The 23,607-nt window shown below is 41.0% G+C and overlaps 1 protein-coding gene across 3 annotated transcripts in view; it reads left to right on the top strand.

Annotated features, from left to right (window-relative positions):
• NRG4 (neuregulin 4) overlaps window positions 1-23,607 on the top strand; it is a 53,886-nt gene that overhangs the window by 27,096 nt on the left and 3,183 nt on the right. For 2 of the 3 annotated variants that reach the window (XM_031956793.1, XM_012539968.3), the window contains exons 4-5: window positions 8,874-9,023; window positions 16,105-16,184. In XM_031956793.1, coding sequence (XP_031812653.1) covers window positions 8,874-9,023; window positions 16,105-16,184 — 230 coding nt within the window. Of the gene's footprint in view, window positions 1-8,873; window positions 9,024-16,104; window positions 16,185-19,735; window positions 19,831-23,607 lie in introns of all 3 variants that reach the window. The other variant, XM_031956792.1, reaches the window with a different exon arrangement.

Here is a 23,607-nt window from a genome sequence, read left to right as displayed (position 1 = left end):
ACTACATAGAAGAGAGCTGAAGCATCTACAAACAAAAGAATAAAACTCATGGCCTTGGATGTTATATACAAATATCTAAAGTTTCAGCAACAAACAAAAACTAAAAGCAAATGTGAAATTAAAAGAATATATCACTGATACTTAGTGGGATGAGGCTCATGAGTGTACTCTGATTCTAGGGAAGTATACCTTATTTAAAACTGAAAAAGCAAGAGAGGGAGGGAGGAAGGGAAGGAATGGCATTATATTATAAAGAAGCTGTATACATGTGAGGAAATCCAGGAAACAGAAGGGAAATATTTGGGTAAAAGTCAATAGAGGGAGAAGCAGAAATGGTTTTTTGTCATTGGATCATTCTACAGACCACCTGGACAGAAAGAGGAAATAAATAATGAATTTTGGGAAGAGATAATAAGCCTAACCCAGAGGCAAATGTCCCAGTTTTCAAAATGGGGAAGAGAACAGCATCTGTGGACCACAGACCAGTGGGTTTTTCAATCCTTTGATGAAATTCTGGAACAGATCATTTAAAAAATGGTTGGAAAATATAGATAGGGAAGTGGTCATTGCAAAGAGCACATCAACCCCATTTACTTTTTTTTGTACGAGAGTGCAGATGAGCAAAGTGCTGTGACTATGGTTTACCTAGATTTTAGTACAATTTTTGTCACAGGATCTCAAAATGGTTAAATAATCCAAAAGAATTTCAATTATGCCAACATTTGCTGGGTCTTACTTTATCTCTGATATCTTTTTTTTTTTTTTTTTTTTTTATTTAATAGCCTTCAATCTACAGGATATATATACATGGGTAACTTCACAGCATCAACAATTGCCAAACCTCTTGTTCCAATCCTTCACCTCCTACCCCACCCCCCCACCCCCTCCCCCAAATGGCAGGACGACCAGTAGATGTTAAACATATTAAAATATAACTTAGATACACAATAAGTATACATGACCACAACATTATTTTGCTGTACAAAAAGAATCAGACTCTGAATTACTGTACAACCAGCCTGTGAAGGAAATCAAAGATGCAGGTGTGCACAAATATAGGGACTGGGAATTCAATGCAGTGGTTTTTAGTCATCTCCCAGAGTTCTTTCTCTGGGCACAGCTAGTTCAGTTCACTACTGCTCCATTAGAAATGATTTGGTTGATCTCGCTGCTGAGGACGGCCCGATCCATCAGGACTGGTCATCATCCAGCATTGTTGTTGAAGTACACAATGATCTCCTGGTCCTGCTCATTTCACTTAGCATCAGTTCGTGTAAGTCTCTCCAGGCCTTTCTGAAATCATCCCGCTGGTCATTTCTTACAGAACAGCAACATTCCATAATCTTCATATACCACAATTTATTCAGCCATTCTCCAACCGATGGACATCCACTCAGTTTCCAGTTTCCTATCTCTGATATCTTATTGGATTGTTTTAGCAATAATTTTGTTCCTCAAAAGGTTAAAGGAACCAAAAAAAGATAAATTCTATTTTGGATCTGGTTCTCACTAAGAAAGAAAAATTGGTTTCTAGAGTTTGTGATAGAGAAGAAATCTGGCTGTAGACTAATATGCACTCTAGATTCAAAGGAAAGACATGCAGAGTTTCATGGATGAAAATATTACAGGGGAACTCAGCCCAGCTGGCATGTGAGATATTCAAGAATAAAATTCTGATGATAAAGGGGAATAATTACAACGAGGAGGAAAAAGGAGATCTCTCTGCATTAGTGTAGGTGCACAGGCAATTCACCAATCAATATAGATGATAAAGAGGTATAAACAAAAGATGGAATAGATAATGAATCTGAGTGTGGTGCAGTCCTACAGGAATAATGTCAGAAATGCTAAAACTAAGGATGAACAGAAGTTGGCAAGGGAGGCCAAGGTCAGCATAGAGGTTTGCTTTAGATATATGGAGGTGGGGGGGAGGGAATATCCAAAAAGGGATAGGAGCTTTGCTAGGAATGGCTGAGACAATTGCTTATAAGAGAGGGAATGGTGCTTCTATTTTCTCTGGGGAAAGAAATAACAACAGAACAAAAATGTCCAGCAGAGTGTTGATACCCAGGCTGTGGAGAAGGTAAGAGAGTACCAAGTTGCCCTGAATGAATTCAAGTCACTTGACCCAAATAAATTATGCCTTGGGTTCTGAAAGAATCAGCAGTTGTATTTTTTAAAAGATATTCTCAGTAGTATCTGAAAGATCAGGAGAAACAAGAGAGGTACCACAAGATTAGAAAAAGGCAAATGTCCCAATTTTCAAAATGGGGAAGAGAACAGCATCTATGGACTACAGACCAGTGGGTTTTTCAATCCCTTGAGGAAATTCTAGAACAAATCATTAGAATGGTTGGACAATGTAGATAGGGAAGTGGTCATTACAAAGAACAGGTCATCAGTTCTGATGGGCCTGGCCATCCTCAGCAACAAGATCAACCAAATCATTTCCAATGGAGCAGTAATGAACTGAACCAGCTACGCCCAGAGAAAGAACTCTGGGAGATGACTAAAAACCATTACATTGAATTCTCAATCCCTATATTTATGCCCACCTGCATTTTTGATTTCCTTCACAAGCTAATTGTACAATATTTCAGAGTCTGATTCTTTTTATACAGCAAAATAATGTTTTGTTCATGTATACTTATTGTGTATCTAATTTATATTTTAATGTATTTAACATCTACTGGTCACCCTGCCATTTAGGGGAGGGGGTGGGGGGTAAGAGGTGAAAAATTGGAACGAGGTTTGGCAATTGTTAATGCTGTAAAGTTACTCATACATATAACCTGTAAATAAAAGGCTATTAAATAAAATAAAATAAAAACCCTAAAAAAAAAAAAAACAAAGAACAGGTCATGACACATCAACCTCATTTACTTTTTTGCACTAATCTGGTACTAAGAGGACTAATCTGGTAGAGGAGCCAAGTGCTGGGACTATGATTTACCTAGATTTTTGCAAAACTTTTGTCACAGGATCTCAAAATATTTTTGCAGAGGACAGGAAGACATATTAATTAAACAAAAATGCACTTAAATGGATTTAGAACTGTTTTTTGATCAGAGACTTAGATAATACTATACTCCCCATATTGCCATGTGACACAAAGCTGAAGCATGGTTTTATCTAAATCCTTGATGAAAATGTCCATCAGCCAGGGCCAAGTGTAGAGATCTCTGTGATACTCCAAGATCTGCACCATTAACAAGGAAGGAGCCATTCCAATCTTCTCTTTTAGTCTGTCCAGATAACTAATCCCAAATATTATCTGATTCAAAAGGCTCTTGGCAGACTGGAGCATCTTGTAAGATCAAATGCAAAAGACATCAATGTAAAGTCTGAACTTGAGTCCAAAAAAATCCCCCCAATAACTTCCCAAGTACCAGATGGGGGAAGTATGGAGAGGCAGCAATTCTGAAGATGATCTAGGATTTTAGGTGGACCACATATGCTACAGAAGTCATCAGGGTTATGGGCAGCCAGAAGAGCTCCTCATGGGCCGCATTAAGAGAGGGACGGCTTCCAGGAATTAGGTAGGTGAGAGTCCTTGTCAGTCTTCATCTGCAGCATTGTGTTCAGGGTTGGGCACCAAGGTTCAAGAGGAATATTGATAAGCTTAACACTGAAAGGCAGAGTAATGTGGTGGATGGAGTGCTGGACTTGAGTTGGGAAGACATTTATTGTCTGTGTGACTCTAGACAAGTCATTTAACTTTTCTATGCTTCACATTTCCTCATCTACAAGACGAGAGGATTAGACTCAGTAGCCTTTTAATCTACCTTCTACCTCCAAATCCATGATCTTATGATCCTTTGAACTGAGGATTGTCTAGAGAAGGGCAGCTGGAATTATGAAGGACCTTGAGTCCACATCATACGAGTACTGGTTGAAGAAAATGAGCATGTTGAGCTTGGAGAAGACTCCAAGGTCACTTATCAAGAGCCAATTCTTTTTGCACTATACCATGCTCCCTCTCAGGTTGACACACACACTATGGACACCTCTCTGCTGAAGGGCAGACTAGGGATTAAATAATGGGAGGTTACATAAAGGCGTAAACATATTTAGAGCTTTGTGTCAACATTAAGTCTTTTCAGAAGCACTGATATCTCTCTGATTTGTAAAATATAGTAAATTAACTGTGAGCTCCTTAAGTTTGGTATTTCTGTTGTGCCTGAACCCAAGGCTGGGAAGGGTGAATATGTGGTTAATATCCTCAACTAGACATATTTACTTATTATTTTGATAGTACATCTCAGCTTCAGTTCCATTACCATGGAACCATTTCAAGTTTCTCTTTTAGTCCGGCCAGCTGACAAATTCTGACTCTATCTAATTGCATTTTTGTTTAATCCATAAGTCTCCATCTCCTCAACAAGAATATTTTGAGATACTTTAATGAAAGTTTTGCTAAAAGCTAGATAAATAACATGTTTCTCGTTGATTATTAATCATATATCTGGACTAGCAAGTATTGAATATTTTGAAATCTGTGGGTTTCTTTTCTTTGTGTCTTGGTTCAATTGACTAAAATATCAGGAGTTCCTTTTTTCCTATCTTGACTTTTGCTTATTTTAATTTTCCTTAGTTGAATTCCTTCTTCTGGACAAAGAGCAGGCATAACATTTCTGTTTGTTTTTGCACCATCTGAGATCAGGGAACACCCTATTCTTCATTGGTTCTCTTTATGTGCCTTTGAATGTTTGATCAGTTCTTGCTCTGACTACATGGTTTATTTGTCTTCCATTCCCTTGATTCCTTCTCGTGTTTTTTCATCTTTGTTGAACATTACTTACCAATAATTGCGTCAGCTAGTTAGGGTTTAGGTTGCCTTTTTTTTTTTTTTTTTTTTTTTTTTTTTTTTTTTTTTTTTTTTTGTTTTTTTTTTTTTTTTTTTTTTTTTTGGCATGAGGTCATGTTTCTGCATTTCCTTCGAATCTTTCCTAAACTTGCTGAGTTCTAAAAATCCAACATTATAAGTTTCCTTGTATATGTTATAAGTCTCTTTCCCCATTGGAGTGTTTGATTCACTTAAGCTGTTTTTCAGAACTTCTCCTTATTAAGAACAATGGCAACAACAAATTTTCTCTTTGAAGAAATAGGTTTCTTTGATAATTGCATTTTCAATTTTGAACATCACTTTCATTTTAATCTTCATTTCATAACTCTAAAATTTTAAATATGTAATGGGATTTTGTTTTTGTGGTTAACATATTTCTTTTAAGGCCCCTGAAAGTATAAATAACATTTCTGCATTATCCAAGGCTGCTGTCTTTTTGATAATTGTGAGAAGTTGGAGGGGTTATTTATCCATTTTTGCTTTTAAAGATAAACTTAGGAGTTTGCTCTTTGACTAAGTTGAGAGCTCATTTCCTTCTTATTTGTTTTGTAGTGATAAAGAGACTTTGAGGTCTCTTGCAACCCTGGGATTCTGTGCCAGGTGTTCACTTTGTGACTGTCTTCATATTGACTGGTAGAACTTTTCATTTTATATCTTTCTCTCTTTGGTGTTTGACCCATTTAAGCTGTTTTTTTTTTTTTAACAACTTTGTCATTCACATATTCTTATTTAACTGACCCTAACTTATGCATCTCTCAGTAAATTACAATAGGTGCTTATATTTTAGAATTTTTTTCTGGATATGAGTGAATAAAAAAAAACACTTATTAAGTATTTACTGTATGCAAAACATTATCCTGGGGATGGCTCTCAGCAACATTCTAATGGAAGGGACAATATATATGGAAGGTTTCATCTGCAAGTCAGATGGAAGGTCCCTTGGTTTTTAGGATGATTCAAACTCAATGTCATTTACGAAGAAAAGATCTTATCAGTTTTCCATGATGTTTTCATGATCCGACAGTACCAAGTACTTTTGTGGTGAGAGCTTTTTCCCTCTTGGGTCTTCAGTAGCTGTGGCCGTACCACCTCCCGAAACCCTGCGTTGGCTGGAGGAGGGATTTGCTTTCAGGGACAATGGCTGACAATTTGGGGCTGCTGACAGGAATCCTGAGGATTTCCTGCCCTTTGGCGGCGGTTGTCTTGGTGGTAGCAAGGAAGGTGGATGCCTTCTCCATAGATACTGGCTCCCTTGATAATGGCTTGATAAGGCCCAGTGGGCTTGGGAATACTGCTCTTCCCAATGTCCTTGGGAGCAGAGTCTTGGCTTTCTCCATTATTGCTTGATGGAGAGGTGGTACTTTGATTTGTCTGGAATATGCTGCCTCTTGTCTGTCCCTCAGGGTGCTTTGTTACATCAGTTAGGCTGGTCCACTGGGTAGTCATTGGTTGCTAATTGGTAGGGAAGGACCTGTGATAGTTATAGCAATGTAACTAATATTGCGCCCATATTCTACATGCCCTCGAAATTAGATGGTTTTTTCAGGAAAATATAGGACTCCTTTGATGACTACAGTGACTCTCATGGTAGGTTTTATTCATTTAATAGGTTAATTGATATTCACTGGTCGTATTAAAAGATTCCAAGTATAGTGGGCCGGTACAGTCAAGTGGCTTCTTCTTCTGTTAGAACCTCAGGGCATCTAGGTGTCCATCACAGTTCCAAGTTCTTATATTGATAGATTTTATCTAGGGGTATGGGATTCGTATTTGCACCAACTGTTCAGCTTGCTCCAACCCACTGTTTACCATGTCCATTCCTTCCATCCCTTTTATAAACCTCATTTAACAGCCCTGCCAAGATCGGCATCCCTTCTGGTAAGTGTTTCATGTGAAAACAGGTTTAGATTATGAAACTGTGCATACCCTTTGATCCAGCAGTGTTACTACTGGGATTATATCCCAAAGAGATTATAAAGAAGGGAAAGGGACCTGTATGTGCATGAATGTTTGTGGCAGCCCTTTTTGTAGTGGCTAAAAACTGGAAACTGAATGGATGTCCATCGGTTGGAGAATGGCTGAATAAATTGTGGTATATGAAAATTATGGAATATTACTGTTCTGTAAGAAATGACCAACAGGATGATTTCAGAAAGGCCTGGAGAGACTTACACGAACTGATGCTGAGTGAAATGAGCAGGACCAGGAGATCATTATATACTTCAACAACAATACTATATGATGACCAGTTCTGATGGACCTGGCCATCCTCAGCAACGAGATCAACCAAATCATTTCCAATGGAACAGTAATGAACTGAACCCGCTATGCCCAGAAAAAGAACTCTGGGAGATGACTAAAAACCATTACATTGAATTCCCAATCCCTATATTTATGCCCACCTGCATTTTTGATTTCCTTCACAAGCTAATTGTACAATAATTCAGAGTCTGATTCTTTTTGTACAGCAAAATAACGGTTTGGTCATATATACTTATTGTGTATCTAATTTATATTTTAATATATTTAACATCTACTGGTCATCCTGCCATCTAGGGGAGAGGGTGGGGGGTGGTAAGAGGTGAAAAATTGGAACAAGAGGTTTGGCAATTGTTAACGCTGTAAAGTTACCCATGCATATATCCTGTAAATAAAAGGCTATTAAATTAAAAAAAAAAGAAAAGAAAATAAATTTAGGAAAAAAAAAAAAAGAAAACAGGTTTAGAGATAGAGTTCACTGGAGTGATCTACTCCAACCTTTCCCCCACTGCCTCCACGGATGACTTGCCTATTAATACAAAATCCTGTTCCGACCCAAGCCCTATCACAGATCTTTGTGAAGCTCGGTTCAGCTCTGCTATAAAATCCCTAAGGGTGATGGACAAAATCTTACAGGGTCAGTTCTTAGCTCAGATCTCCGAGACTCTGCTCCTGAAGGCAGAACGCAGGGTGCCTGGTATCGCCTCATACGCCATGTACCCTGAGACAAGGCAGAGGGCTGGTGCTCCTATGGCTGTCCATTTGTGGTATCCCTCCTGAAGTTGTCTCAATGCATCCTCCCACATCGCTGCCTTTTTGGTCATGATATGGAGTCATTTGGGTCCCCAAACTCGCCAATATCAGCATCCTGTCCCTGAAGCCATGAAAGGATTCTTGTTCAGTAGCTGAGTCTTTCCCCCATCTTTGGGTTCTCTCTTTCTAGATGGAAGCCCGTGCCATGGGGACACTCTCTCTGGTCACTGATGCCCCGGCTGGGTCGAAGCTCATGTAGATCTGCCTGTAGAGAGCTTTAATCTTCCGAATGCTAGATTTTAATCAGTTTCTCACTGTGTTTTCTTTCACATGGCCAATTCCACAAGGATTTATTAGAGAGGCTCAATGAAATGCTTCAGCCTCAGGAAGACACGGGACTTCTTCAGGGGTAAAGGACAAGTGTGCCCCCTGAACAACAATGCTCTGCATTGTTGCCCAATGATCACCCAGTTTTAATGTCCAAAAACTCCTACTGTCCCAATCAGTGAATGGGGGTGCTTGGTGACAATCAAAGCTAGAACTTAGTGTGATCCTTCATTCTGTGAACTTGGCTGGTTTTCAGGTGTGTGTGTGTGTGTGTGTGTGTGTGTGTGTGTGTGACTAGCCTTGTGATCTCTTGAGCAGTGCAGGCCCTCAGGTCTGGAAGAGCTTCCTGGGGCCTTGTGGGACAGCCTCTGCTCCTTCGAACTTTACTCCCATGACCCCAAGTTGGAGAGGGTCCCACAACTGGAATGTGTCAGATACCAAGTCTGGACCGAGGCTAAAAATCTCTCTACAACCCCTCCAACCTCCTTTGGTCTTAAAAAAAATAAGTCACTGTCTGCGATGTCCCTTATACTAGGAATAGGAAAATCTGCCTGGGGAGGTGGGAATACTTCTGTTGCCTGAATCTCAGACCAAACCCCTTCTCGTAAGCTCTGGGTGGTGGCCCTGGGTTTTCAGGGGAGCTGCTGCAGCAGGAGAGGTCATTTGTCTGTCGCACTTTATTCCACAGATGTATTGAGAATTATACAGGAGCCCGGTGTGAAGAGGTCTACCTTCCTAGCACCAAGACCCAAAGTGAGAGTGAGCCGTTTGCAGCTTTGTTGACCGTTGCCCTGCTCCTGGGAGTACTGACCCTTGGAGCTGTCTACTTCCTTTGCAGGTAAACTCCGCTTCTGCTTCTTAGGGGAGAGAATATGACCTGTGCTTGCCTAGATGTCAGAACTGATCTGTCCCTTTGTGTAGGGGAAGGGTCCTGACACCCCCCCACCCTCTTCTCCTCCCAAGTCTTTCTGCTGTTCTTTTAAATTTCTCTCTCTCTCTCTCTCTCTCTCTCTCTCTTTTTTTGGTGAGGCAAGTGGGGTTAAGTGACTTGCCCAGAGTCATTCAGCTAGGAAGTGTTAAGTGTCTGAAGTCAAATTTGAACTCGGGATCTCCTACTTCAGGGCTGATGCTCTAACCACTGCACTACCCAACTGCCCCTAATTGGTTATTTTTAAATGGCTATAAAAGCAATGAAAGCCATGGGAAGCTGTTACCCTCTGCTCTTTCTGTGGTCAGTCAATCCCATGTCATTCATTCAATTTCTAGGACAGCTCAGCCCCTCAGACTGAGCAGATTCACTTCTTTGTGTGTGTGTGTGTGTGTGTGTGTGTGTGTGTGTGTGATGTATCTGTGATACTTGAAAGAGTAAGTACAAAACTTGGCTCATCCCCACTTATCTCACTAACTGCAGACCATGTTTCCCATCACCGACAAGTTTTATAATACTTTAAGAATTTAAGCATGAACCACTAATATTCATGGCCAAAATAATTTTAAGAACAGACCCTAAGATTAAAGAAAAATTATTTACATGTAGTAAAATTAGGCACAGAAATTGGAATTGGATCTTCCCTTTTACATATTTTTAATCATCATAATAATAGCAATAACTGGCATTTGTATAGTACTTTATAATTTGAAAAGCACTGATCTCATTTGACCCTTACAACAACCCTGTGAATCAGGTATTATTATTGTTCTCATTTTACAAAGGCAGAAACTGAGGCAGACAGAAGTTTATTGACTTCCAATGTCACATAGGAAGCAAATGTTCAAGCCCAATTCTGCATAGCCTTGGCCAGGCTAATGTACCTGAAGGTTCAAGGCTCACCCTTAAGACAAATACTTCCTGACACTTATTACCACAATGGGTTGCCATGGGGAGAGGGACAAGGATATGGCGTGTTGAGTGCCTGGAAATATTTAAGGGAAAACTGGATGACTTCTGAGTCCCTTCCAGTTTCTGAGGTTCCGTGATTCCCCAAGTTCAGTACGTTAATAAAACCAGAAATCTAAATCCCTCCTGAATCTAGCTATTAACTTCCCGGGGAGACAATATTAGCAGCCCTTACAGGTGTTCTATAGCAAACATCATAGCTGTTATCAAAGGGATTTTAAGGTAACCCAATATTTACACATTCAAACAATGATTAGAATGTTTACATTGTGGTGCTGTGGTGTTCCTCTCTCTCCTTTCCTTTGGGACCTTTCCCACCCCATTCTTCACCATCAGGAGGCTGGTGCTTTTCATTATCTGGGTAGCTATGTACCACTGAGTGATGGGTGCCTTCAGGCAAACCTGCTCAGCGTTCCCCTTGCTAGGCCTCCATTACTCATCTCTCTAATGAGGGGGCTGAACAAAGGGCTGCTCGGGTCCTTTCCCGTGGGGAATCTGTGATCCTTTCTATCCTGGATCAAAGGACCCATGTGTGGTCTGAACTGCGACTTCTTTGAGAGGCCCTAAATCACCTGCTGGAAGGTGTAAGATGTTATGAGGAGAGAGGAAAAATGAGGGCTGGGGGTGGGGGGAAGATGGATCATGAAAAGAAGGGATAAAGGAAGAGGAAACCCATGAGAAAATGAAGTTTAAAACTCTCTACTTGCGTTATTCTCTAGAGCTAGAATTTTGTGTCGCATTTCTGCTCATCTTCAAACTTAGACTCCCTTGTTGTTTGTGCTTCAGAAAGGAGAGAGGAAAAAAGGAGGGAAGGAAGTTAGGAAGAAAAAGAAGAAGGAAGGAAGGAGGGGAAAAGTTAGGAAGTTAGGAAGGGAGGAAGGGAGGGAGGAAGAGAAGAAGGAAGAAAGGAAGAGAGGAAGGAAGGAAAGAAGGAAGGAAGGGAGCAAGGAAAGAAGGAAAAAAGGAAGGGAAGGAGCGAGGGAAGGAGGGAGAGAGGGAAGAAGGAAGGGAAGCAGGGAAGGAAAGAAGGTCTTTTAGAGAGGAGGGAGGAAAAAAGGAGGAAAGGGAAGGAAGTTAGGAAGTTAGGAAGGAAGGGAGGCAGGAAGGAAGGAAGGAAGGAAAGGAAAGGAAAGAAGAAAGGGAAGAATAAAGGAAAGAAGGAAGGGAGGGAGGGAGGGAAAAAAGGAAGGAGGCAGGAAAAGAGGGAGGAAGGGAGGGGGAGGAAGGAAGAAGGAGAAAGGAGGGAGAAAGAAGGGAAGGCAGGAAGAGATAGAGGGAGAGAGGGAAAAGCAGAGGGAGGGAGGGAAGGAATCCAGGAAGACTAACTCTAGAATCCAAGAATCCCAACTCTAGAAGGAACTTTGAAGCCATCTGGTAAACCTATATGTGACAAAAGATCTCTCCATGTTCCCCAAGAACGGATCTCTGCTGGAAGACTTCCAGTGAAGGGGAGTTCTGAGTGTTCATAATCTTTGTCGTTCAGTCATTTTCAGTCATGTCTGACTCTGTGACCCCATTTGGGGTTCTCTTGGCAGAGACATTAAGAGTGGTTGGCTATTTCCTTCTTCAGTTTATTTTACAGATAAGGAAACTGAGGCAAACAGGGTAAAGTAATGAGCCCAGGGTGACACAGTCACTAAGTGTCTGAGGCTGAAGATGAGCCCCTCAGCTGCCCAAAGTCTGTCTTTGCCTTAAGTCTTCATCTGCCTTTCTGGGCTTCTCCCATTGTTCTTGGTTCTGCCCTTTAAGGCCTCTTCCACATGGCAGCCTTTTGAAGGCCACCATCGAGACTCAGCTCTCTGTTTTGCAGCTGCTTTCCTCCATTCCTTGTCCATATGACACAGGGGTCAGTCTCGTCTGTATCCCTCCTAAACCATAATACCCACAGTTAGGCGCACCAAAAGCAGCGTGATAGATGGGCAATGAGGAAATATCTTGACAGAGAATGCACTGTCAATTGCTTTGCTGAAATCTGCGGCTTTAATGATATTATTGTGAGTAGAAGGGAGAAATACAATCTAAATGGTACTACCTGGGATGAGTTAAAAAAGAGTAACATGTCTCTAGCCCAAAGAAGTCACTGATGTCAGCTTAAGCAGAGGTCCCTAAGGAAGTGCTCCAGGAATTTGCCCTCCACCTTGTGCTGTTATAAATGGCTCTGACGGAGCCGCGGACACACGTGGAGGGGAGGGGCTGTTTGTTTTGTCTTTGTGTCTCTGGGATCTAAGCCCTGTAGTGGGCATTTGATACATGAATTGTTGAATGAATGTATGGATGAACGAATGTCAACGGTTAAGGAAGTGGCCACGGTCATGACTTTGGATGGCCAGGACAAGGACGGTGCTTTCAGCACAAAGAGGAAGAGCTCCAGCTTAGTGAGCACGACACTTGGTTTTTTATTTGGGACATGATGAGTTCTATTTGCCAGTGGAGCATCCAAGTGAGGATTGCTATCAGGCAGCTGATGATGTGGGGCCAGAGCTCGAGAGGGAGATCTGGGGCTTAGAGATGACTGTTGATAGAAACGGATAATGATCGCTATTAGAAAAAGAAGATTCTCTTCGCATCTTCTCATTACCAGGTACAGCATATTAAACTTAGTCAAGTTTAATATACTTATTAACATATTCTTATTCATCTATAACATATCAAATACTTATTCAATGTAACTTACTAAAGGTGTTTATTAAGTATATATTGAAATAATTAATGAATCAAAGCAAAAAAAAAAGATTTCACTCAGAGGTTTTTAAAATAGCAAAAACACTGCCTCTGGGATGGCATTATTCTGTCTTTTGCTTGTTGAGATAGGGGATCATTGGCTAGAATCGATTTGGAGATTCTTACTAAAAACTAGCAATAACAATGTTGAGACCACCGTGAGATTGTGAGGAATGTTTGTCACACATAGGGCAAGACGGGGCAGATAGTAGCTATGTAAGGGACAGAGAAGGACCAACAGTATGTTCCTCTAGGGCCTTTTTAAATGAGCAGGAAGCAGAAAAGAATAGAGATTGAAGAGAATGAATTTCACTATAAGTAAGTGCAGGATACCACACCCAGCAGGCCCCCTGTCACCTTCCCCATCACTTTTCTCCCTTCTTTTCTTCTCAAAAGTTCTAGGACTTAGCTTTCTGGTGCCCTCTCCTGTTTTCTAGCTGTCACTGCCTGTTCTGTCAGAACCCCAACATCACAGGAAAGAACTCAGATTGGTTGGTGACTCTAGGCCAGGCCTACAAAGAGCTCATCTACATTGGGTGATGAGAGTTTTTCCATTGGGAATTCTTTATACCAATGAAATGGCAGATTCAGTTCAAAAGAAAAGAGGGGGTTGAATGGGGAGTAACCACTGAGTACTACAGGGGAATATGCAGGGTGAGTATAACAATCAAAGGGGAAGGTAAATAGAGATAATCCCAATTAATCCTCCTCTTACATTTTTACTTAAAGGGAAGTTCTTCCCGTCAAACTGACCTCTATCCTTTGAGATCTCATCCTTGTATTCCAAAGAAAAGATTTAGAAAAAGAATTGGTGAAATAAAAGCTGGTTTATTCTACTCAAAGGGCAGCATCTTGTAGTTTGGAAGGAGCATTATATTTGAACCTGAGTTCAAATCCTGATTTTAATATTTATGAGCTTTTCTTGAGTCTCAGTTTCCTTATCTCTAAAATGGGAACAAAATAACCTATAGAATCTCTCTCCCAGCATCATAGTGAAGATCAAATGAGATGCCTTAGATAAAGTGCTTTGTAAAAATAAAATCACAATTGCTTTATTATCATTTATCTTGTGCTCAGAGTGAGCCAACCTAATCATATCTAAGCTAGATGTGAGATTAGTTATTGAAACTATTGGATTCTATGGAGCAAAAACTCAGATGTGTCAGGCACTGGGCTTCCCCATCTCTTAGTTCTAACAATGGGGCCCCCGAGCTTGGAGAAAATCCTTCCTCCTTATTCCCAAGCAAACTGGCCAGCCAGAGTAGGGGAATTATATAAGGTTATAGAGAGACAGAGATATTTGAGGTAAGGAGCAGGGGGGATTCAAGTTATTCTTAAGTGGCATCAAGCCACAAATAATGCAAAGGGTAGGGATAAAGGACCTGTATCTGGGCAGAAAGATGAGAACTGCTTTTCTCTGAGGATCTAGTCATATCACGATCCAAGAATGTTCACTAGATCCCAGATCTGAATCTTAAAAGAGGTAAGATAAAGAGAAATATTAGAGTAGAGTAATCGCATTCAACATGAACTCAAACAGAACTTATCTTCTCCCTAAACCTGACCTGCCCCCCAGCTTTCCAGATAGTACCCCAGTTCTCCTCTCATTTATAATTCTGGAGCCATATTTAACTTTTCTTTTTTCTCTCATCCAAAACTTCTAGTGAGTTGTCAAATGATATGATTTTTATCCAGGGATTTTTTGTTAAATGTTTTTAATAATTGTCTTTCTTGTAAAAATTCATGTAAGAACTTTTAAAGTTTAATCTCTATTATTAACATTACCTCACTTTCTTAAGTCTACATCATTAAGAAAACAATAAATTAAACCCTGATCTGAAGCATTTGCTGATTTGTGAGGTTAATAATAAAACTTACCCCAACAAGCTCTCATGAACCTGGATGAGCTGATTTCCCCAACATCCTTCCTTCCATTTTTTCAGTCTGTCCCCTCTTGTTTCCACTTCCTCTCTCTTCATGGTCACCACAGTAGGAATGTAAATTTGAACTCAGAGGACGGGCCTTCAGTTTTCCCTCTGTTCACTACCTATCTGCACTGGGCAATTCTCTTGTTGACCTTAGTTTTCTCCATGGAAAACTGAGTGGTATAAACTTAGTGGTTTCTCAGTGGTATAGGAGTTGAGATTTATGTTAGTGGAAAGATGACAAGATCCCAGAAGTAGATGCATGTAATAAAAGCAATTTTTAAATTAATCTATTCAATTCAATAAGTACTTATTGTTTACTATGAGTCCGGCACTGGAAATACACATAGAGACAAAAGACATCCCCTGCCCCAGAACTTACAATCTAATGGGGAGAAGGGGTAAAACAACATGCAAATCAATATATACAAAATCTAACTATGTAGAGGGTAACTGAATCCCTGCCATGTGAGAGGGGGAAAGCATACCACTGCTTTTGGGTTCAAAACCTCTGTCATTCACTCCCTGTGTGATCTCACCCAAGCTGCCCGTTCCTTTCCAGCTCTAAATCTAGGATTCTCTACAGGGGTCGTCAAACTTTTTAAATAGGGGACCAGTTCACTGTCCCTCAGACTGTTGGAGGGCCGGATTATAGTAAAAACAAAAACTTCGTTTTGTGGGCCTTTAAATAAAGAAACTTCATAGCCCTGGGTCAGGAGGATAAACATCCTCAGCTGCTGCATCTGATCCTGGGGCCATAGTTTGAGGACCCCTGCAATGGAAATGTAATTGTTGCTTCTCAAATTTCCCAAAAGGATGAGTCTAAAAATCTGAAGTCACATAATACAATCTCTTAGAGGAGATAAAGACTTCCTTCACGGAGGCTGATGGGTGTCACAATGGATGGAGTTGTGGATAGAGTCAGGAGGACCTGACTTCAAATCCAGTCTCAAGACATTTACTAGCCGTGTGACCCTTGACAACTCAAACCTCTATAGGCCTCAGTCTCCTTATCTGTAAAAAGGAGGAATTTGTTGTCTTTAAGGTCCGTTTCAGACCTAAATCAATGTGAATTCTCAAAATTAATTCTCTGTCATTCATCCAATGCCGACATCTGATGACCACTTCTTGAATTCAGCTGATAGGACACAGCAAGACAGCTAAGCCCTGGTTCATTTATTGAGGGGTGTCTGCCAGGAACTCTGTCGTGCTTTAGGGCATGGAAGCTCTGCCTTCACGGAGTTTGTGTCTTCAAGTATGGACAGTCTCCCAGTATATGTTACAAACTCTCAGCAGCCGGGGAGGGACAGCCCAAAGAGTTCAATCTAAATTTATCCTCTCATCTTCTTTCCTTTTTCTCTCCTATTTTGGGTCAGGAAAGGCCACCTCCAAAGGGCTAGCTCAGCCCAGTATGACGTTGGCCTGGTAGAGACCAGCAGCATCAACATTTACAACAGTAAGTAAATTTAAAGTTTATTTAGCATCCATCTGCATTTAGATTTGTTCCTGTGTGGCACCCACCAGAGTGGGTTTGTTTGGTGTACTAAGTAATGAAATCACTCGTATTTCATGGGAATGTATTTATTGCAACCACATGAACGCTTCAGACAAGAGTCCCTTCCACACACTGAGTCTGTCATTTAATTTGGGGGAAGATTTAAGAGATGGAGGGAGGGTTTCCCCCTGCACCTTACAGATGAAGAACCTAAGGCAGATAAAGGACTTGCTGAGGATTATTCAACTAGTGTGTTTGAGGTAGAATTTGAACCCAGGTCTTTCCAAGTCCAGTGCCCCATTTATCACATCATACTCCCTCTTCTTTCTCATTAGAATGTAATCTCCTTTCAGGTAGGATTTGTTTCATTTTTTACATTTGTCCTTTCAGTGCCTAGCAAAGTGAACAGCTTTGCAAGGAAGTGTTTATATAATAATTATTGACAATGCATTTATTGGTATTTTAAGGTCTTTTTAAAAGAAATTTAATAATATAAATGGCCCCCAAATATTTTCCATAAGCACTGCTGAGATAGTTAACTGCACATCACATCAATTACACAAGCTGGATGATTTACAGATGCCATTAAGTAGACATTTAGTCACATGATGAATTTCCAGGCTTCCCCGGTGGTTCTGAATGAAGGATATCCATGTTATTTCAGACTTCCTTAACCCACAGCTTGAGCAAAATCTGCTTCGTGGGTTTGTCTGCTTTCGTCGGACTTTTCTTGGGCTTGGGTCACCTCTTGGGCTTTCTTTCAGAGCACAGGTTGAGGATATGTTGCACTGGAGTCCTGGTCAGGGCTTTGTGTTGTTTCTGACCCAAGATGTCCTTTTTTGATGGATGTTCCTCAAAATGGATCTTTTTTTTATTGCCCAGTAGAAAGTGGCAGAAATCCCTAGAATTCTGAGGAGTTCCCTCAGAAGGAACTCTTCAGGTTAGAAACCAGGTTTGCTTGGCAAGGGACTTAAGAAATGCTTACTGAATGCACACAACAACGTCGGATAGAGCAGGGAGGCAGCACTGACTCATATACAGCCCTACTCCCAGAGTAATTCAATCCTGTATTGCATCGTTGCCGGTCCATCCTTTGCACACTTCAGTTCTGCTTTTTACACGCTGTGCCCAAATATGCCTCATCTGTATTCTAGAGCATCTGTCTATTCCCCCAGTGACCAAAGTCCAAACTCTTCCCTGGGATCCAAAGTGGCCAAGCTCTTCTCAAGTCTAGGAAGGATCCATTCTCTCTTTGTGATTAGGGTGGGGGTCATCCCAAGAGGGACGGGCCTTTCCTGCCGAGGACACAATTATTACCCCTTTTGTCTATCACAGAGAAGAGAAAGAGGAGTGAGGAAGCATTTTTAAAGTAGCAAGAACCTCAGCTTTCTCAGAGTAACTGTTAGACTTTGTGTAGTGAGGGGAGATTTCTACAAAATCTGCCAAGGGTAAAAAGCCTTCAGATGAAAAACAGACACTCTCCACCCTAGAGACTTAAAAGCTTAATTGAATATGAAAAGGCCAGAAAGACAAGGAACCAGCCTCCAGGTACCAATTTCCTTTCCATAGATGTCCCTAGTCAACAACCTAAGACTCCCAAAGGAATATGAGGGATGAAAAACACTGATCACTCTAAAGGCACAAAGAGCTGTTTACAGAAGGAAGAGACTTTTGAGGAAGGAAAAATTTGTCAAAAAGGAAAAACTCTCCCCGAAGGTAATTAGCGATTCCAGGTGTGAGGTCTTTAGGGTTGCCTCTTAAGCTGGCCGAGGTTCTTCTGCGATAGGGAACAAGGACAGTTGCCAAATATCCTAAGCAGCAGCCCAAAATGGAGACCAGATGTCTCTGAAGGCTAAAGAGGGCCTTGCCCTTCTGGGATGCAGTTCTCCTACATTGGCCTTCTGTGGTGATTTGGCTTTGTGCTCATCCTTTCCTTCTCTTTGTGGGAAAGTATGTCCCTGCTGTCAGGAAGGGGTTTGTAATTCTCATTTTTGCTTTGTCTTCCATTGGTAGAAAGGGGTAACGATATCACCATGCTTGGCTCACGGCTTCATAATTAACTAAAGAAATCTATCATCTCGGGCCCACCTCCTGGTGGTGAGCCTATTTCAAATTAATTAAGATAGGACCAAAAAACCAAGAACAAACCAAACCAAACCAAATGACTCCTAACAACTTAGTCTGAAGACCCATAACTAACAGTTTTTTCTTTGTATTGTCCGCTGAAACAGCCTTTGAGACCTTTGTACCATGAGGTCTTAGAGGAGAATTTTAGTGGAGGATATACAGGATGCCCCCAAAATTTGAATGCAGTTTTAAGCAATTAAAGCCTTAAACTGCAGCCAGACTTTTAAGATACTTTGTACAAGTTCTCCATCCGATCCTGTTCACATTGTACAGAACTCACTGCAACCCTACACGCTGAACTGCCTTCAGTTTCTGTTGCTTTTATTTTTAAACAAAGCTGCCAGACCAGAGTTTCAAAAGAGATGACATTTCCTGTTAGAATCAGTTCCTTTACCAAAGGTCTGGCAGCCCTCTCCAGACCCCAGGGTATTTATTCTATGATGGGTTTGGCTGGGGCACCTTATGGGCCTTTGGATTGTAAGCTTGCCCAAGAGGCTTTCAATCTATTGATTGGAGGCACTTAAACTACAAAGCTTTAGTAACTTTTATGACCTTTTTATGGTTGTTTTAATAATTCCATCCAGATTCAATCAGTCAACAAACGTTTATTTAGTCCCATGCTAAGACAGCTAGGTCTGGTGTGGGAGGTGGGAGGATCTTTGTTAAAATCCATCCTCAGACACGTATTAGCTGTGTGACTCCGGGCATGTTATTTAACACTGTCTGCCTCAGTTTCCTCACCTGTAGAAAAAGGATCATAATAACACCTACCTTGCAGAGTTACTATATGGTTCAAATGAGGTAAAAATTGTAAGACATTTAACTATGCTCTTGGCACATAGTAGGTGCTCAATAAATGTTCATTTCCTTCCTTCCTAAAGAAAAAATTGTGTAGTTCTACTTACTAAGGGAAAAGATACAAGTAAGGGGGGCCCCCAGGGGATCAGACTCTGGAGTTGGAGTCAGAAAGAGGAAAAACTGGATTCAAATCCAGCATCTGATACTTAACTAGCTGTGTGATGATCCTTGGCAAATCACCGCTTCAGGTTCCTCATCTGTAAAATGAGGATAATAATAGCACCTGCCCCCAAGGTGGCTGTGAGAATGAAATGAGACCATATGTGTAAAGCGCCTTGCAAACCCTCAAACAATAGTGACAATGCTGGCTGCATACACACACATAGCAAGACTATGAACTCATTTCCCCAAAGCATGACTGAATACAGCTCCAGTGTAAGATTCCAGGCTGTTTTTCCTTCTCTAACGCCATCACATCTTCCTGACTCCAGACCCAGCTCTCTGGAGTCTGTAGGTAAAAGAAAGGGGAGAAATGATTGGAGAGGCAAAGAAAATGCCTTTGATCGGTAAAATGTTACTTTCCCTAGAACATGGAGAAAACTGAAGAAGCACCAGCCAAGTGAACCAAGATATTACATCCAAGCTGCAGGGGAAATAAAGGAAGCCACAGAAGGTATAGGATGTATGTTTTTTAAAAAGCTTGTTTAACCCTTTTGTCTTCCTTCATTAAAGGAACATGTTGCATCATGTTACCTGATAGGAATAAAGTCCATACTGGTCAGGTTTCTCTATCTAAGCAGGCATCAGCAATTAGGGGAGAGGAAGGAGATTATTTTTAAATCCCCAAATCTCTTGGTAACTCTTTAAAATCACACTGAGATGTAACTGATGGAAAATTTTCTTTCAGTACCTTCTGCAAGCGTATCTCCAGCCTTCAGTATAGCAGGTCATCGTGAGTGTCCGTAGCTACCGACACCTTCCTCTGGCTCAGGAAAGAGCCTGAGACCTGAACACTGGGTACACAGACCTGGACTCTGGGCCTTTCAGAACCCAGGGTCCCCTTACTGCTCAATGAGTCCTCAGGATAGATGGGATAGGAGTGTGACACAGGCAAGAGGAAAGGCGAGGTGTCTTTTTTAATAGCAGTTGGGAATGAGGGTTATTCTTTTTTGACTAAAGGCTTGGATCCTCTATGAGATAAGTTATTCTGCTAAAAGCAGAGCAACTGATAAAGTCTTGTCTTGCCTTTATAATCTTATTTTTTCTAAAAGTGGAGCAAACAAAAGGAAGTACAGTACTGGACATGATTATGATCAGCAAGGGAGAACTGGGTACTGCATTAGAAAGGATAGGAAGCCTGTAGGGAAAGTAGAGAAGAGTCGGGGATTATCTGACTTGGACCTTAGATTTAAGGAGAACAGATGTCAAGGGATTCATTGAAAGGATTCCATGGATTAAAATTCTCCAGAGAAAATCATCCCAGGAATGATGGAATACAGTCACAAATGAACTTTCAAAGACACAAAGAGAAACAATTCCAATGAGGTGAAAAGAGATCCAAAGTTATGCACAGGAAGATAAATGACCAATTTATAGTTTTTAAATGATGTACAGAGAAGTACAGAAAGATTTGTATGAACTGATGCAAAGTAGAACCAGGAAAAACACACATACACATACAATTTTATATATACATATGCAGCATATCATGACTTCCACATGGAAATGGAAAGAACGACGAGAGTCAAAATTTAATGCTGAAAAAAATAACGAATAACTACGTATGGTCCTGCAGAAGAGACATGAGAAGGTTCCTTGCCTTTTGCAAAGGTGGGGAACTATGGGTAACAGAATATTATATATAATGCCAGACTTTTTCAACATCTTGACTTAACTGCTCCCTTTTAAATTTTTTGTTATAAATGATTATAATGAGGGGGAAAGAAATGTACATGATGCTGTAGGAAATTTACATGATGGAAAACAAAAGATACCAATAAAAATTTAAGAGATGTATAAAAGATACTGCACAGAGATGCTTTCCTGATGTCCTTGCTATGACATGGAATTGGCTATGGGTTCCTAAAGCTGAGCCACTGTAGTACAGAATCTAGAAGGCTCTGTCATGCTTGAGAGATTTGGGGTACAGGGCCTGACAAGACTCTGCCTTCCAAGGACCAGTGGAGGGTAATCACCAGAACATAAGCTACTAGCCAATTCCTTGTTCATAGCAACCCAGGAAGTAAAATGGTGCTCCGAAGTGCTGTGCCCTTCTGCTTCTCCCATGGTGGTGACAGAGTGGAAGAACCACACTCCCTTAATTAGACACCTATAAACATCAACTTGGCCATTTGTAGTCTAAATATGAGATCCAATAATCATGAGTGAGCCTACTCCCAGGGAAGCTGAATCGTGTCATATTAACATTCTTGCCATAAATGGAACCATAGAAGGAAGATGCAAACAAGTGCAGGATGACTCCCAGAGTCTACTTGGGGAGGCAAAGAAAGCCCACTCCAAGGCAATATAGAGACGTTATTTCATAGGATACACTATGAGGGAACTGTAGTTTGTGCAGAGACTGATGGGTAGAGACACTCTATGACCACCCAGATTAAATCAAATTAACCTTCAATGGCCTTTGTGCAAAGGGTTGATTGTTGTCCCACATTCTGGAAGAAGGCCAAAATGACATCCCTATATTAGAACTGAGTTACAGCAGGTCCGACTGTGGCTGATCAGACCAATGCTCTGCCACAAGTCAGACACAAATGGTCCCTGTGAACATTTGGGGGGGACTCTCTAGTTTTATGTATTTTGCATTTCCTTTGGGCCCTACTCTGATGAGGGCACGCCATGCGGGGAGGTCCTGTGCCGGTGCCTCCCAAAGGGTTAGTACAGGGAAAGAGGAAAAAGTTCCTCACCTCATGGCCAAGAAGGTGATGAGCCTCTGAATTTGACTAAGTTTGTTCTGAGATGATAGATATATTTGAATCCCTGGGCACAATGGAAATTCAGGTTTGGTTCTTTGGATGTTCTTTTTACATGAGTCATTTCCCCCCACTTGGGGGGAATTTACCCAAAGACTTGGACAAGGAAGACAGAGAAACAGGTTTCAGTGGATTATCTTCTTAAGAATTCTCATCAGAACAGACCTGAGGGCAACCCCCCTGGAGTGTCTTTGACCCTGACCTGGGGTGGGTGGGAGGAGGGAGAGGGGATGGAGGCTGAACTGTAGGTGAGAAAGGGAGAGACCAAGCCTGGCAGGGCAAGAATAAGCAGAGGCTGTAAGGAAGCCATCGGAGCTCAGCAGCAGCCAAGGGACTCTGGGCCAGGCCTTGGAGGAGGGAAGTACGAAGCATGCCCGGGGCAGCGCCTAGAACAGCTGCCGTTCTAGACTGGGATGGGTCAGTGATCCAGCTGGGCCTTCTCTTCTGGAAGCTAATGGAATCAAGGGATAATCTTACTCTCACTTTCAAATTCTCATCTTAAAGATGGAGGGGGTTTAAAAGGAGAGAAGTGAGCCAAAAGAGGAGGGAGACAATTTCTTTTCTCCCAACCTGCCTCACAATCCCTGCTCTCTGGTTGAGGAGGGGGTATATAATTTGCTATCATTTGCATATCATACTGAAAAATGTTTCAGTAATTGAAAAGCTAGTGATGGAAAACCATCACTAGGTTTTCAATTACTGAAACATTTTTATCTCGAATTTCCATCTTTTATTCATTAAAATAAGCCATGTATTGTCATTAGACATTTTAAGAAATGTTTTGAATACTTTATTTTTTAGTTGAGGGTTTAACTGAGGATTCACAGATTTCCCAAAGGATCTATAAAATTTGAGGAGGTAAACCTTTGATTTTGCAACCATAAATATGTTATGCATTAAAAATCGTTTTCTGGGAAAGGGGTCCACAGACTTATCCAGATTGAGCGAAAGAACTGTCTCTGATTCTCTCTCTCTCACACACACCCCTATCTTATTCTCCTCCATGTAAGCTGTTCATCAAGCATTAAGCTGCAAAATGATTGCTGATTTAATCTACTTATATCCTACACTTAAAACAATCTTTTCATATACCTCCTAAGACCAGAGAATCATAGATTTAGGGTGACAGCTCCTAAAATCATCTCATCTTACAGCTCAGGTTGTTGCATGCTCATGATTGCATGGGTAAAGTACTAGGCTTGCTGACCTATTCTTAGGGACAGGGATTTCCAAGGGGCCTTACTTTTCTACAAACTTAAATTTTTACAACTAATTTTTGAAACAGAATTGACAAAAGAGATCCATGATTTTTTGAAAGGGTAAGCTCGGAAGGTAATAGTGGATAGAAATGTGGAAGTTATTTTATCATGGCATCAGAGGTTTGGATTCCGATTATGGAGTTTACTATCTGTGACCTTTATAATTACTCCAGGCCACAGTTTACTTAGATGCAAAATGAGGTCTTGGGC

This window comes from Sarcophilus harrisii, chromosome 2, assembly GCF_902635505.1.
Source record: "Sarcophilus harrisii chromosome 2, mSarHar1.11, whole genome shotgun sequence".
NCBI lineage: Eukaryota > Metazoa > Chordata > Mammalia > Dasyuromorphia > Dasyuridae > Sarcophilus > Sarcophilus harrisii.
Note: the sequence above shows the minus strand (reverse complement) of the source record. Positions and strands in the feature narration are given on the sequence as shown.